This window comes from Micrasema longulum, unplaced genomic scaffold (assembly GCF_059751315.1).
Source record: "Micrasema longulum isolate JH-2025_06_02 unplaced genomic scaffold, ASM5975131v1 h1tg000487l, whole genome shotgun sequence".
In the NCBI taxonomy this organism is placed as follows: domain Eukaryota; kingdom Metazoa; phylum Arthropoda; class Insecta; order Trichoptera; family Brachycentridae; genus Micrasema; species Micrasema longulum.
The window spans coordinates 1,048,953-1,066,154 of record NW_028277684.1 but is presented as its reverse complement, the minus strand read 5'-3'; the positions used below and the strand labels follow the sequence as shown (position 1 = coordinate 1,066,154).

General features: G+C 34.1%; 1 protein-coding gene across 5 annotated transcripts in view; it reads left to right on the top strand.

The window, feature by feature from the left end:
• Positions 1–17,202, top strand: part of LOC148281181 (GATA-binding factor C-like) — a 167,203-nt gene that overhangs the window by 109,375 nt on the left and 40,626 nt on the right. For all 5 annotated transcript variants that reach the window (XM_088227070.1, XM_088227068.1, XM_088227067.1 and 2 more), the window contains one exon: positions 6,976–7,110. In XM_088227070.1, coding sequence (XP_088083196.1) covers positions 6,976–7,110 — 135 coding nt within the window. The remainder of the gene's footprint in view (positions 1–6,975; positions 7,111–17,202) is intronic.

Below are 17,202 nucleotides of genomic sequence, written 5' to 3'. Positions count from 1 at the left end.
TCGCAGAGGTAGGATTATTGTGGCAATACAATATTCAGTACAGACCTCAGAGTAATAATTCTCTAGAGAAGCCCTTAAGCTCTATTGCATAGAACAAAAGCGTTCCAAATTTTTGGTTTGGTTTTAGTTCAACAAAAAACGTGTAATGGACGGTTTCGGTTTGCGCTTGCAATTCTCAACCCAATACTTACGTCCCTTTGCATTGCTGTAATCTGTAGCTAACTTCGTGGTCAATAACCACAGAATGGTTTTCCTCAGTATGGGCGACTCTATTAGGTTATTATTCTAAGGTACATACCACTATTGTATTAAGTCTCGATTGATAAAATTATATCCATAATTGTAACAGCAAATAATTTTGTAAGTCAATGATTACAATGAATTATTCATGAAAATATATTATCGATAGTGACCGGCTGAAACCGAAACTTCGGCTTCTGTTCTAGTTTCGGCTGAAATTTAAATCGAAACTCATGTAAATAATTTAAAAGTTACTTCAAAACAACCAAAATTGGGCGTTTTTATTGTTGAACCTTACGATTTCATTAAAATAAATGTTTAACAATGTTTTGAGTATGCCTAAATGCTTGCAGACTGGCTGGATTTTCTCCTTAGGGGGTTGTTCATATTTGAATTTGTTGCAACAGAGAGGGAAAACTAGAAAAATGCCTTTTTCATCGATCTACCAGGGTTGCATTCGAGAAGAATGCATTTGCAAAAAAATGAAAAGAAGTGGTTTTTTTGTGTATAAAAAGTTTGTTTTTGAATGTTTACAAACAGCATTTGTTTTTTGTGGATCTCAATCAGATTCTTTCCTTAAATTCTTTATAATTTCTACCCATTTTTTTTAAATTGGATTTTGGTAACACTAAAATAATATTAAATTTAACACATTTTCGAAAATCGCATTTCTACATAAATGCACCCCTTTGTTGGTGAGACGACCGGTGTTTGACGTTTGCAAAAAAAAATGCCATATTTAAAAAAGATATTCATTTTATGTTTTGGAATTCAACCATAAACAAGTACCTAGATACCTACTTAAATTAATTATTTAAATATTAACAATCTTTAGCTTTGGAATTTAATCACATACAAGTACCTAGGTACCTACTTATTAATGAAATGTATTTTTCATTAATCGTCTGTCGGGTCCGTTAGTGTCCTATATATAATTTTGCACGTATTTTGATTCGTCAAAATTATGTTCACCATAGTAGTTGAAAAAAAATATAAAACAAACGTGCTGATAGGACACATGTGTGCAATAAGCATGTGACGAAGAAAAGGGTACGTGCGCCTGGAAACCAATAAACAGAAAAATCGTTAGGTGGATATACAAATATTTACGAACACTTATTAAAACTGTGTTTATTTATCAGAATATAAAAATTGAGTTAAGTGTTTTGGTTTATTAGATCTTTTTTATCGCGCTTATTAAAAAATGCATGTTATTAATCAGTCGTATTTTGACGGCCCTGCTTAAATTCAATTATAGTAATTACAATGAATTGCAGTTTCGCCGGAATACACAATGGGTACTCTGTAGGAATCCTGCAACCATCACTTCCTCAGTTCGTTATAGTTGCTGTGTATTGTATCATGTAGTTAGTTACCAGTTACCAGTTACCAGTTACCAGTTACCAGTTACCAGTTACCAGTTACTAGTTACCATAGAATCCGACTAAAGAGCGCATTGTTTCTGGTTGTCCTTGCCTCTTTCCTTGTACAGCCACAAGACGATAGGCAATAATTATATCTCTGAATACTTTACTATAGAATGTATCCATACTCTACTGTCTACTGGTGACTTGCCGAAATGGTATACAAGAGATTATAAATAAAGTAACAAGTTATACGAGGTATACTGACCACGAAATGTATTTGTACAAAGTACCTACCAATTTACTTCTTGTTATTTTATTGTTCCTACTTCTTCTTCTTCACGTGTCATGTCGGGTCCCCCCGACGTTGACGATCACTTGGGAGAAAGCTTCCCTATCCTGAGCAGTGCGAAACAGCTCGTCCACAGTTCTAATCCTGGTCCATGCTCGGATGTTTCGAAGCCAGGAAAGCTGTTTTCTTCCAACCCCTCTACGTCCCTCGATCTTCCCCTTTATGACAAGCTGAAGTATGGCATATTTATCACCTCTCAACACATGGCCAAAATATGAAATCTTACGGAGCTTAACAGTGGTGAATAGTTCTCTATTAGTGGCTCTACATTGTTGGTTACCATATCGGTCCAAGATATTCTTAACATTCTACGGTGGATCCACATTTCAAATGCTTCAAGGCGGTTTATAATATTAACTTTTAGAGTCCACGCCTATACACCGTACAGTAAGACAGACCATATATAACATTTGACCATTCGTTGTCTCAGCTTAAGGTATATATTATCGTCACAAAAAAGATTTTTCATTTTGTTAAATCCTGTTCGGGCTGCTTCTATTCTGCATTTTATCTCAATGTCGGGGTCTAGATTTTCTGTGATGATACTGCCTAAGTACATGAACTGTTTCACTCTCTACTTACCATAAAAAAATAACATTTTGTAATATTTTAAGCGGTTATGTTTTGAATATTTATCCAGTGATGTTATTTTGTCTGCTTTTTTATGTAAATACCCAGAAAAAACCATTTTGGTTTCACATTTAACTAAATAATGTGTAAAATTGACGTATTAACTTTAAATTATCTATTTCCAAGTCTATCACAGCGTTTCTCAAATATTGTTATGTTTTGCTCAGTACTACCACACTACTAACCAATATTTATTGAATCGTTATAACTACAACAATTACGAGTACGTTCGTAACTACGAGACTTTTCTACAACTACACTCAGTGAGTAAAATATGATTCGATCATTTGTTACGTGAAAGAAGTCCAGTAGCTTAATCACAAATAACAATCGACGTGCTTAAAAACATGCTAAGCATTTAAGCGATCACAATGAACAATGAACATGCTTGAGTTATCGCAGTCACAAGTCAACGCGTGTGTAATCTCTAAGTCAACGCTCGTGTCGGTTTGTTTTTTGTTTTCCTCGTAAATAAATACAGTCCACTGGCGAAAAATCGGCGTTTACTATAAAAAATAAAACGATATATTACATTTGCAAAAAAGTAAGGAGTATCCAATACAAAAAAGTGAAAATTTAATTATAATTACTATGGCGACTGCTTTTCTTGACATTTGGCTCCAACCGCCGGCTAAATGCAATGAATATCGTGATAAATAATAAATAAATGAACAAAAATAGTAGTTTTGGAATATTTTCCATATTTTCACCGGTGAAATTCAAATATGTGATTGCGCAGCAGGATTATACGTCGCGAAACGTAAATATTTTCTCATTTAATATTAAGTGTTCACGAATGTCGCATTGTGATCGTGAATACAATAAACAACCATGGTGAGAATTTGTTATCGCGTCGCTTATTAGCTTGTCGATAGTCATTTGTGATTGAGCTACAGGGACAGTTAAATATTAGGAACAATTATTGATTTAAAATGCTATATTACTTTTTTATGATAGCTATGTTTGAACGTGAGTTTTGACAACGTTATCCGTAGTTATTATTATTATTATATGTTTGTCTGTTTAAATACTTACATACTCGTAATACGAAATACATGCAGTTTGCGGAGTTGGTCGGAGAGTTCCTCGCTTCCGCCGGGTTTAGGGAACCGGCGCTGCCCGGCTGCCAGCGGAGCTCACGTCGCTTCCCGTATTGTCCCCGAGGTACTCGCGTATAACTGCGCTCGTTCCTGTCACAGTATTGTCAGGCTTAATTGGATAGCGATCCTCGCTGGCCGATAAGGCGGTCCGAGCGAGAGGGACGAGCGACCCTCCTCGCGCGCGAGAGCGAGACGCCGCTGCGGAGGGATGCCCTTATCGTAAAGGGGACGAAGGTGTAATCTGAGGACTACTGACAAAATCTCGGATAATTACCTGTTTCGCTCGCGCTTACGCATTCCGGCTATGCGGAAATGAGTGGGAAGATGCTCGCTATTTTCCACGAAATTCTATTTGAGCTTGCGCGAGGGGAGTGAAAGGAAACGAGGAAAATTCAGCCGCAACGTGGGTTTTCCACTAAACTTAAAATCGATACATGTTTTTATGTTCGTGACGGAGATATAACACGATTTTTATTCCTTAGAACGGCGCTCCTGTTTCAATAGCGACACGTGGTACATACTACATATGAACATACGTATCTGCCTTCAAATGAATACTTGTAGGTACTAAAATAAACATAACACCAAATGTTATTAAAGATTTGTATACGACCACGTACCGACTTTTCTATGTCCACCGGTTTATAGTTGTACCCGTCTCTTCATTAGGCCACCGATTAAACCAACATGCAAACCCCACTATACACCTTCACCATATTTGTTGCACAAAAATATTAAACCAACGCGACATGCATTTAAATAAGCAACCCATACATGCACTGATTAGGTTATGAACATGTTTTATGTTGTGGGACGGGTACGTCTCGAAACCAGTAGACATAGAAAAGTCGTTAATTGCTTATTTGCATTTATTAAATAACATTAAGGTAAACGTTTGACCACTAAGTTAATGCTTTAAATATTAATAATATAAATACAACATTTTATTAAGATCCCTTTAGCGCGGAATACGGAAAATAAAACATCAATATGGTTATCTTTTTCGAGCTGTTTTCCGTTGTGTAAATTAATATGTTTATATTTTTTGTCACAAGACGTGTAATTAAATATTACGACAAAGATTAGGTCTTTGAAAATTGAAAAAATCTGATCCCAGGGTAATCTCATCTAACAAACGAATTTATAATGATATCGTTCCAAACACTCCCGCGGGTATGATATATTCAGCGAAATGGCTATGAATATAACTTTCCATATGATCAGTTATCGGATAAACGACATCTTATTGTATAATGTGAGGGTTGCCGCCCCTCATTCTGGGACCACAACCATCCCCTCTGACTGTAATTATAACCAAAGTTTATCACACAGCTTTTCTAAAACACTAACCCGAGTATATAATTCCTCTTGAATGGTGGTATTTTTCCGACCGCAATTCTCATAATAACATTTTATTCAATTTTCAGAGAAAAATCCTGATCTTCGTAAAACATTTTTTCCGACGGGAATTCGCCGTGGGCAAAAAGGAAAATTTTTAAACTTCTTTTCTTTTTCTTTACTGGGTCATTATTTCATCTTGCACTTGAGTTATTCAATGAACACAACGTTTTTAATTAATATTATAGAGGCATGCATCTTTTTCTGATTTAAAAAGATACAAATTATGTAGGTATAATTTTATTTAAAATGTTTGGGCTTGATACACAAATTAACTTAAAAATCTCCCGTCACATTAAGTTTTGAGTTTTTGTGCTATTTTGTTTTTTTTTAATGCGAACTATCATTTCTTGTATACTAATCATAAATCTGAGCGATGTTAATTTATTGATTTGAGTAGCCTCCGATACTGACTGTAGTGTTAAAAATAATATTTCACTTTCAAATGTTTGGATTAATGGATTTGTATGGTACACCATTTTGTTTTACCTAGCGCAACATGACGATGCGGTGATATTCATATTAATTATCGACACGTAAACAGAGGTATTTTAATTCAGTAAAATCAGTGGACAAATGAATTGAACTAAAATAAAATTAAAATAAATAAAATACAATTTTAATGAACACACGCAAACTGCCTATAAAAATATGTTGTATCTATGTAGGTGCAAACCGACAAAAATATTAATAATAAATCATATTTAATAATTTGTCAAACATTTTAGTGAAAAATCAGATAGCCAGCTTCGTTATTAATTTTTTTAATTACCTACAACACATGGATTATTTGAAGTTCTTGCCCACTGTTACGATTCAAAATGATTAAAAAAAAAGTACTTTCATAAATAATTTATTATGAAATATGTAAATATGGAAATGCTTAATATTTTATTTTTGCATTTAAACATCAATAACTTACTTATTAAATTGCATAATCCAAAGATATTATTTTACGCCTGATAGAATTAAACCGTCAATTCGACATATATTGTGTTTTTTTTTGTTCTAATAACTATTCAAAATAAAATTTAATGTTTTCACTTGAAACGGTACAAAATACCACGGCAGCGTATTGCATAGTCTCGTGTGGATGATGGATCAGGGTGTAGCATTATTGATGAGGTTTCAAAATCCAAAAAAAAATGACAGTTTGGATGTCAGGTGAATTGAGGGAGTTTTGTTATTGAATCCACTCTGTTTTTTCATCATTGTATCTTTTTTCGGGTCCTGTAGTACTCTCGAAATTGAAGAGAGGCATTTAAAAACCTTTAAACCTTTTCATTTCTGACAAAGCACCTTTTGTATATTTAGTAATAAATGATAAAATGACTCGCTATTTACAAAAAAACATTATTTTATTCTCACGTTGTGTATGGCGTTGAATTTATTTACACAGATACGGCGTTTTATTGATCGTAAATCACATAATATAAAGTAAAATGGTCAGTGTGACCTTAAATAACATTCACTTCAGCAAATTAATCCAAGTCTGTACTTTTTATGAAGATTTAATTTATTTGACAAAAATGAGCATCGATATATATTTTCTATTGATACATTTTATTTTTGACCTGACCCGAAAGAGATTGATAACTTTTAAACTAAGAATTATGTTTTTGTGTGCATTTTAATTGTCCATAAAATCACAACGTACATCTCGTACATTTCTCATACGTGTAGGAAGGAATTTGTAACACTAATTTTCCCATGATTATTATTACCTATTGAATTTATAAGTATTATTATTTTTTAAATGTGTAGGTACTAGAGTGGATTTTCCTCGCTATTAGTAATCTGCTCGAGCATTATATTATAAAGAGCAATCTTCTCGATTTCGAGAAGTTGAGAACTGGCATCCTTATTATAAAGCATGTTCCTTTTGTTCCAGTCCTTGCAAAGTGCAGCGCGTCGTGCGGGCACGTCGTGCGCGAATTGCAAGACCACGACCACTACGCTATGGAGACGCAACCAGAACGGGGAGCCAGTCTGCAACGCATGCGGACTGTACTACAAACTGCACAATGTAAGTTCGTCTTTTAATTCTACTCGTACTCGCGACACCCATCATTACTATCGCGGCAAATTGAGCCTAGTTACACAAATGTTTCCAGAATTGATTATACTTAAATTATTAATACCGGAATATACTCGTGGAGTCCTAGACTTCCGCGCTTACTACAAATTCGGTTTGATCGAAAGAGATTAATAATTATTATAATACTTATTGGTGTGAGTACTCGGCTACACGTATTCAAACAAAAATTATTTTAGTACTTCACAACATGGTTTTATACCTGGAAGATCTACCGCAACAAATTTAGTTTATTATACTAATTATCTTTTGAAAAATATGGACAACCGATTCCAAGTTTACTCAATCTAGTAAAGCCTTCGATAAAGTTGATCATAAAACTTTACTATTAAAAATTAAACTAATTGGCATCAGTGGTGATTTGTATCGATAAATATGTTCTTACATTGATAACACATCACAAGCTGTAGTAATTTCTGGATATAAATCCAACTGTTTTTCTGTTACATCTGACGTACCACAAGGATCAATTCTAGGACCCCTTTTTAAAAATATATTTATTAACGACATTCAGGAATGCTTTCACCATGCCAAATATGTACTCTTTGTTGATGGTAGTAAAATATTTATGAAAATAAATTTAATTGAGGACTGCAACCTTCTACAATATATGTATTTTTATTTTAATTGCAACTTCTAACTACCTAACATTTCTTAATTGTTAAATTGCTTTTTTTTAATACAAATAATGTACTTAATCAATAGCTTACACCGCTGTGGAAAATTTATATTGACTGTTTTCACAATTTTCGTTTATATATATTCTTATTTTCTGTATACAATGCATGTAAAAACTGTTGTTTTTTCCCAAATAAAAATACAGAATTTTATGGAAATACTAAAAATAAACAAAAGTATATCTTGACTCACTACATCGCGAACCATCAAAACTGTCTACTTGAAAAAGTTATCAGTGCCAATTCGATTGATATGTTCAATAATCGATCCTTCTTCTTCGCGTGTCATGTCAGGTCCATCTGACGTTAGCGACCAGTTGGAAGAAAGGTCTCCAAAGTTATATCCTGGGAAATTGTCGACCGAAGTGGTTTTGTTTTACCTTCTTCGATGTCGGGGTTACCTATTCTGAGCTCTAGCTCGGGGTTCCGTTTTATAGCGCCGGGCACTCGCCATTCATCCTCTCGGTATCTTATACGGCCCTGATGTTATGTCAGTGGCCACATTGTCCAGGGCTTGCGGGACCCAAGAGACCACTCACGGACGCTAGGGAGTAGAACTTTTGGTAGTGTCGCCGATGGAATGTAACTGCGGTATTGCTGGGCATTTTATATGTACATATAATAATCATTAATCAAGTAGATCACCACAATAAGAAAATCAAAAACCTTTTTTTTTTGAAAGGCACTAAATGTTCACGCATCAGCACTAAACTGCAAGTATGTCATTAATAATAATTTACAAAGAACTAAAAATAATACAATACAATCTAATCTAACTAAGCCTAAATTATATCTGTCGATAATCTATAATATGCTGCTAGAAAATAGGAACATCAATAGAATTTTTAAAATTTTTTATAAAATGATATTTTTACATTATAAATATGAAGGGTATAGGATATGAATGATGGGTGTCAGTTATTATGTGTTTCAAACTAATAATGGCAGTTTGCATGATCTACATTTCTGTTTAATAAAATTGTCTACCTTTGAAGATACTTAAACAGGAAAAAGAAATGCACACAGGGGATAAAGGGTGGTAGTCGGTTAAATACTAAAAATAAAGCGATAGTTTAATATTAATGAAAACCATTTTAGATAATATAAAACTATATTACCTCTTTACACTAAGCGGGTTCCTTACATTTACAAGTTAATTTTAATGTCTTAAAAACCTTAACGTTATATCTGAAAACTTCTTTTTTTGACATTCATCCTTCATATGATGTACCCTTCACATGGTAAATATATCTACATATGACAGTTTTTTTCGGATTTCAATTTTAAAAAAAACTACACATTCTCCTCATTTTTCCGCATTGTTTTTTAATTAGTTGTAACACTATATATTTTAATGTGCCTGCCTAAAAGTCCTTTTGTGCGTCGGTAAATAAATAATAATTGTTCTGTAAATTAAAATGCGTTCAAACAACTAATACTGTTGGTTTTTTAAATCATCAAAAAGAAAATAATTTATATCCGATCAGTTTACGACATAATCCTAACCACAGATTGGAGAGTAAATAAATATAAAAGATATTTGATCTCCGGTGTGATTGTTGTCGCGGCTAAATGGCAATCGAATAAGCGCCCCCGACTGGGCATATCCCCTATACTGGTGCGGGGCGCTGCGGCAGCTTAGGGCACGATTGTTCGGGGCTTATGGCCGCCCCGACCCTCGCCCCAGTGAGAGGAATAGCCTTAACGCCTTGTATCCACGAAATGGAAGCGAAGGCGTAATTAGCATTAGCATTGTTAATTTACAACGATTTTACAATAGCAATAGCAGCTCCTTCGAATATTTTCTAATTTAAAATATTTTTTTTAACCTTTTTTTTGAAGCAACATCTTTCTTGCAATATTGTTTTTAAGGTCTCAGAATAATTTGTTTTTTTAAAATTAATTGAGTATATACTCACTTCTTGACTGTGGACACACGTTCCGAACCCTATGGAGATAGTTCTGTGTTGAGGTGGGACTAAATAATTGTGAAAGTTCCTAAAAAGTGGAACTAAAATAAAATAACTCATCAATATATCAGAAATCATCATCATTCCTTTTCCGCACCTAATGGTGCATAGAGCTCTACATTGGTACACCAATAACAGCGTATCTTGATCATTTTTTGTTATATAAATGTAATATGATCAGGCTTACGCATCAGGTGCCAGGGACTATGAAATATTTTTTTAAAACACCTTTTTAAATTAATATTTCATGTCAACCATGTCGGGAATCGAACCCGAGACCTCTGGCATGGTAGGCAAACGCGCTGACCATTACACCGCAAGGCCAATATTAGAAATAGCTAAACAAAAACGGTGAAAGATCAAAAAAGCTCGACGATTCGGCACTGGGAGAATCATTGAAATATTTACCCTAAAAGATTTTGAGGAATACTTCTTTGATATTGGGAAACAGCAATTTCAGATTATAAATAATTTACGAATTTCGTATTCTAACGATATGAAATATAAATATTGCTATCAGAATTACTTTCGCTACAGATTATGCGTCGCGGGTGTCGCGGACGTCACGTCGGCGTCTCGTCAGCTTCAGCCACGGCGAGCGCGCCAATAACTTCCTACAAGCTGAAGATAACTTCTCGCATGCCGAACGATAATTTTGTCTGCTTATCGCGGCCGACTGATTGCGAACGTAATTTTACATACTTCCACGTGAACTTACCCCTTCGCGAGTCCGGAAACATTTTCGGTTTAGATTGTTTATCGACGGTAATGCGATACGGGAATAAGAAAATAAATACATCGTCGTAATATTTTATATTTGTTTTGCGTGAAACAAATATTTCGCACGCGACAGCCACTTTCCCGCGGTTTTTGTCCAATGCTCGCTCCGAATCGTGTTTCATATCTGTAACAACTTCATTTGGGAATATTGATTACAAAGACTAGCTTTAACCTTCCCCCACCCGAGTTGTACATTATTATGGTCGAGCATAAAGAAAACAATAAATTAACCGTTTTTAGGGTGATTTGTTTACAGATTTCTCCAACCTATTTACTGTTAACCTGTCGAGTTGGGAGTAATCAATGATTTCTACCAGTAAACAAAACAAAGTGGGTACAAAGTAACGATCAAATGGCTGTGTGGAGACGGCAGGCATTGTTGCTTAGCGAAAATGTTTCCGGTGAAGTGCAGAGGGGAGAGTAGAGAACAGATCTGTTAGGGCAGGTAAAGCGCTGTTACTCTTAACAATACCCACTCCATGTTTAACTAAATCGGACTATTCTACTAAATAAAACCACTTATTACACGCCACGGCTTCTTCAACTTTTTCAGTAAAACTAAAATGATATGTTTGAATCTTTTTTTTCTTCTTTTCTTCATAGAACTCTGTACTACGTACTAAGAGTGCAGCGTTCATCCATGTTTTTATTTTTTATTTATTTAGTTGGCTCATATTACAAATAATAATCAAGTTTTGGGAATTGAGTTGCGTTGCGGTTATGTGTCTCGAGTGTTTAGTAGAACTAAATAATCTAAACGTCCCGCTTACTTTTTACTTTAAGTATTAAGAATGGGGAGATAGAGTTATTGCACCGTAAAACGTAAAAGGAACATAACATTTTCACAACTATTTTCAGAAAAGCTTAATTAGTTTTTTTAGATAAAGCTATCAAAAAACGCCGATAAGTATGTATAAAAAAATGTACCCGAATTTTCAACTTAGATCGGAAGTAAATAGTATTAAAAATATTTGTTTATGTAATTATGAATGATCAAATATACAAATTACATATGACACAATTAATTATTGGCATTATTTTTTTCTTTTTTTATATTTAATTTCTGGTTTGATAAATTTTTAATCAATATAGATATGTACGAACTGAATAAAGTAATATTGCCTAGAAAATAAGTATCAAGAAAATAACATGAAATACATCTATTTCCGAAATTAAAAGCATATTAAGATACATATGTATATTAAAATAATCGTTTTTTATCAAAAAAATTTTTTTTATTATTTATTTGTCACTAATGCAAAAGTTAAACTGGTTTTATAAGTAGTGAAAAGAATTATTACAATAATCAGTAATCAATCAGATTAAATGAGTGTAACATTCATCATGTTTTTCTGTCTAACTCCAATAATTTTATAACAATTTTAAAAATATTACGGTTTAATGTCCTATAAACAGCTTTTTAACTTTTTTTGTTAACAAAAATACATTTATCAATTGAAATTTTGACAAACAGTTTATCAAACGTTCCCCGCTGAGTAAGTTAATACGACCAAATAGTGCAATAAAGGTGGGTAATGCTCAAAGGAAGCGACACTATTATTGCTCTCGTGCAGCGTACATACTGAACAGTGTTCACTGTGCAGTATAGAAGTTTAGTATAGACTTGCTAAACAAACATACTCCAGTCCCTTCAGCTTCACTTCTCATTCTCGAGTGTTACTTTACAAGCTGATATTGTATATTTATATATTGTCGTACGATCACTACCTGCGCCCTGCGTCTTGCGCTAATCACAGAGTGGTCGTGACATTGTTTAACATTCATTTTAATTACTTTCTTTTAATAAAAAATAAATTAAAATTCAGTTCTTATGTTAAAATATACGAAGAATGCACATCGTAAAAATGACATAATACTTCATGATTAAACGAAAAATAGCAGTATCGGAAAATTTCAGTAAAAATCTTGCTGCTTTCACCTGAACTTTAAAGCGGATGATTATACCTGTCTGAAAATTAATAAAGGTAAAATACATACCAAAGCGAAAACTATAACCATGATAAATCCATTATTTGCGCCTCGTGGTGCATAGAGCACTGCATTGGTACTCCAATGTTGTAAGGTGATCAGCATTATTAAGTTTCTATGGCGAATTAAGTATTAGAGTGAAAAACCACTAAACGATTCAATATTTTACTTGACCCTTCCGCAATCGAATTTGGAACCCTCAGATCTAGGCTAACCAGTAGACCACGGGGGGGCTAGTTTGCGCACGATTTCCCTTTGCGGTTTTTAACTAAAAGAAGCCTAACGAGGCGAACTTACTAGTCAAGGGTTCTGGCTCTTTTATTATTTTATTTTACACAAGAACATATGACAGGACACGGTAAGTTTTTTAGGCATAGCTAACTAATATCAATCAAAGTAAGATAATTAATGTACACCCGTTGATAGGAAGTAGTATTATTTCCGAAACAGTGTATTAATTGAGTTGTTATTTTTATTTTATAAACTGCATAAAAAGATGCTGACATAAATAATGAACGACTAACTGAAATTGAACATGCTAAATACTTAGGACTAACAATAGACAAACAATTGACATGGACAATTTATATCAACAATTTAATGAGCAAAGTGGTGACTTTATCGGGTCTTTTTTAAAAAAATTAAAACTTTGTTCCAATAAAGGAAAAAAAAACGTATTAAGCTAATGTAAAAACCAAAATATGTTATATGCAACTACTATGGGGAACAGGAAATCAAAATGACATATACAGACTACAAAGACAGCAAAATAAAATATACAAGTTAGTATATGACCTACCCTATCTAACAGCAACTAAAGAACTTTTTGAAAAAACTAAACAATTAAATGATAAAATTTATTCATAAATTAGCCACTGATGTAATTGTAGACGATGAATTAAAACTTGAAAACACTGTAGTAAACATGAATACAATACGAGAATATCAGAAAAATATCATATACACCGCAAGACAAATAAATTTACGAGTTCTCAAAAAAAACTAAAATTGACATATAATGAATTATTCTTGATATTTAATTAGTTTTTTTTATATTGTTTGACATATGTGATGACTACTCGTTATTTCAAGGTTAAAATAAAAAATCTTACTCATGAATTGTACTTAGAAATTGCCATTATATATCAGGTATCAGATTACCCGAACCTTAGAGACCCATAACGGTTCATTTATGGTCGAGTGTTTGTGATGGAATAATAAAAGACATGTTATTTTTTAATTCATATTTAAGAAGTAGGTTCTTATCGCTTTATTTTAAATTAAAGTATTTTACATTTAAACATATTTATAACATTTAAAAATATTTAGTATTTAGTGAATTCACCTTTATTTTTTATAACATGTAAAATTCTATTATTTAGAGAAGCGTAAAGCGAATCTAAAATTTCTGATGTTATTTCTTCTTCCCAAACTTGAATTAAGTTTTTTTTTAATTCCTCAATGTTTTTTGTTTTTTTTTTCCCGACTTTTTTTTTCATAATCGCCCATAAATTTTCTATCGGGTTCAAATCAGGGCTATTCCCGGGCCACGTCAACGATTTTAAGCCAATTTTCTCCTTGAATTCATTGATCTATAAAAAAACAATAAATTATTTATCATGTGGTCACAAAATGCATTAAAAAATAAATATATTTGTACTCACAGTGCGGGCTCTATGGCACGGCGCAGAATCGTCCTGAAAAATTGGGTCCGCGGTATACTGCGTAATGTCCTCGATTGTTGGAATAATATGTTTTTTTAACACTTTTTTGTACTGAATGGCATTCATCGTACCCTGTACAAAATTTAGAGGTCCTAAACCGTATGCTGTCATGCACCCCCAAATCATCACGTAGGGTGAATGTTTAACGGTTCGAGTGACGCACGACGGATGATATCTTTCCCCACGTTTTCGTCGAACTATCTTTCTGCCGTCTGGACCAAAAAGGTTGAATTTTGATTCATCAGAGAAAACAACATTTTGCCAATCCTCCAAGGTCCAATTCTGGTGCTCTTTCGCCCAATCCAGTCTAGCCTTCTTCATTTTGTCCGTGAGTAATGGTTTCTTTGCGGGACTCCGTGCTTGGAAACCATGCTCCAACAGCCGCCTGGACACTGTTTTTACTGAAAATGTTGATGTGCTGGTAGACTGCACCTCTGCGTGTATTTCAGGTGCCGTTAAAAATCGATCGCGCATAACAATTTTTTTTATTAAGCGATCATCTCGGGCAGATGTCACGCGCCCCCGTCCGCTTCCTTTTTTCCGTTCTATGGATCCAGTTTCTTGGATTTTTTTTAATAAAAACCTCACTGCACCTTCTGAATACCCAACTCGACGAGATATTTCACAATTAGATATGTTTTCTTGCGACAATGTGATTATTTTGGATTTTATCGCAATCGACATTTGCTTTGCACTTTCCATGATTGTTGTGTTATGTTCACTCAAACGCGGGTAAAACAAGACTGTTGAGACATTTTAAAATGTAAATATTGTAGAAAGGTGACACATAGTGTCCTTAATTTCTTAAACAAAAGAAAGAGGTATCGATAAAGGATTTCTTAGAAAAAGGGTTCAGTAAAGTCAAGGGGCGCGGTAGCAGGTAAACTCGTAATTTTTTTTGTCTTGCGGTGTACAACCTTTTAAAACGAGAAAAGGACAATCGAGACTAATAAACCATGGACTGAAATTATACAATAAACTACCAGACAAAATTGAACAAAAGACTCAGACAACTTTTACAAAAGATGATAAAAATATTATCATTAACAGTAGAATGTGAATTTTAAAAGTAAAAATATTTTGTTGAATGTATGTAACCCGTAAGGTGTGTGAAAATGAATTTAAAAAAAAATATAAAAAAATGATTAAAATATTTTAGACTCAAAATGGTTATAAAGTTCTCGGTGCCCCTGTGCTCGTTGAGTATCAAAACATTTTGATACTTTAGATCGTGTAATGCATCTCAAGGAGGGGCCAATTATTGCCAAGTCCCGATACAAAGGATCGCATCGCTCTCAGAATATCGGCCCTTTATTCCAGTGTTGAGTTACAATCGTTCGACTGAGCGGGTCTCCGTGGCCTCCGTGAGCCTCGCACCGTACAGACTAGAGGCGTACAGACTGCAGACCATACCGGCAATGGCAAGACGCAAGACGCAAGACGAGAATAGTATCGAGGGAATGTTCAGTTCAGTGCTCAGTCGCGATCGCAGCTCAATGCTAGGCTAGGGGCGGTTAGTGGAACTATAAAGGCTATTCAATGATATTGAGTTTCATCAATTCAAATATAAGTTTACAAACTAACTTATACTCAAAACATAATGGATCATAGAAACTCGGAATAAGAACTGCAACATTAAAAGCATATTTCAGTAATTTGGTTACACGTTTTATTATGAACATGGCTACTCTTTCTGTATCCGGGCGGATAAAATATACAGTTCTGTGTGGGAAATAGAACCAGGACCCAATATAATTATCGTCAATCTATATATATAAAACGCAACATTCGTATGAGTGACTAAATAACTGCTGGACCGATTTACTCGCGGTTTTCAGCAAAATTATCAGCGTTGCCATGGGCATATTTATAGTATTTAAAACCTCCAATCTGTAAAGTAGCAAAAAGTCAGGAGCGTAAATGTTTTATTCACCGTTCACCGATTAATTCGACGAAAATGCAATTACAAAAAAAATGGAAAAAATGGATTTTTGTGAAAAAAAAAAGTTTGTTTTTGAATGTTTTCAAACAACATTAACTTTTTATAGATCCCAATCAGATTTTTTCTTTAAATTTGTAATAATTTCTACCCGTTTATTTCTTTTAAATATATGATAAACTGATATTTAATACGAGTACTTTTTCGGAAATTGCATTCCTACGTAAAGTGAAAAGAATTCTATAGTTTTGGAATTAAATCATAAACGAGTACTTGAATTCCTACTTATTAACGATAAGTAACACCACCTTTTTTCCTTTTATCCGAACAGTTTTTACACGCTAGCTAACCATTAACACCAAAAAGAGACTGGTGAAGGCCTTGGTTTTCTCAGTGTTCATGTACGGTGTGGAGTGTTGGACACTGAGGGAATCTGAAAATAAAAAAATCGTAGCTTTCGAGATGTGGTGTTGGCGGCGAGTGCTGCGGATTCCGTGGACAGCCAGACGTACGAATGCATCTATTCTCCAGGAACTGGACATAGGAGAAAGACTGATATACATGTGCGAGAAAAGAATCCTGCAGTTCTTTGGGCATATTTCCAGGGGAGACTCTGATAGTTTGGAGAAAACTATTCTCCTGGGAAGTGTCAAGGGAAAAGGTAGCGTGGACGTCAATCGACAAGATGGAGCGGTACAGTCACTGAGTTATTAGAATCATCACTGACAAATGCCTATAGAAGAGCACAAGACCGTTCCAGATGGAGGGAGACTGTCCACAGATGAGCCATTCTTGAAGTCAGGCGTAATCACCATCCTCAGAAATGAGGCACGGATTGATGAGTGTATAGTAGTGTGCTCATCAAAACAATTTTAATCGCATTTAAATGTTTTTATAGGGTTTGACTGAAAAAAATATCATTGTTTTTTATTCAAAAACAAAAA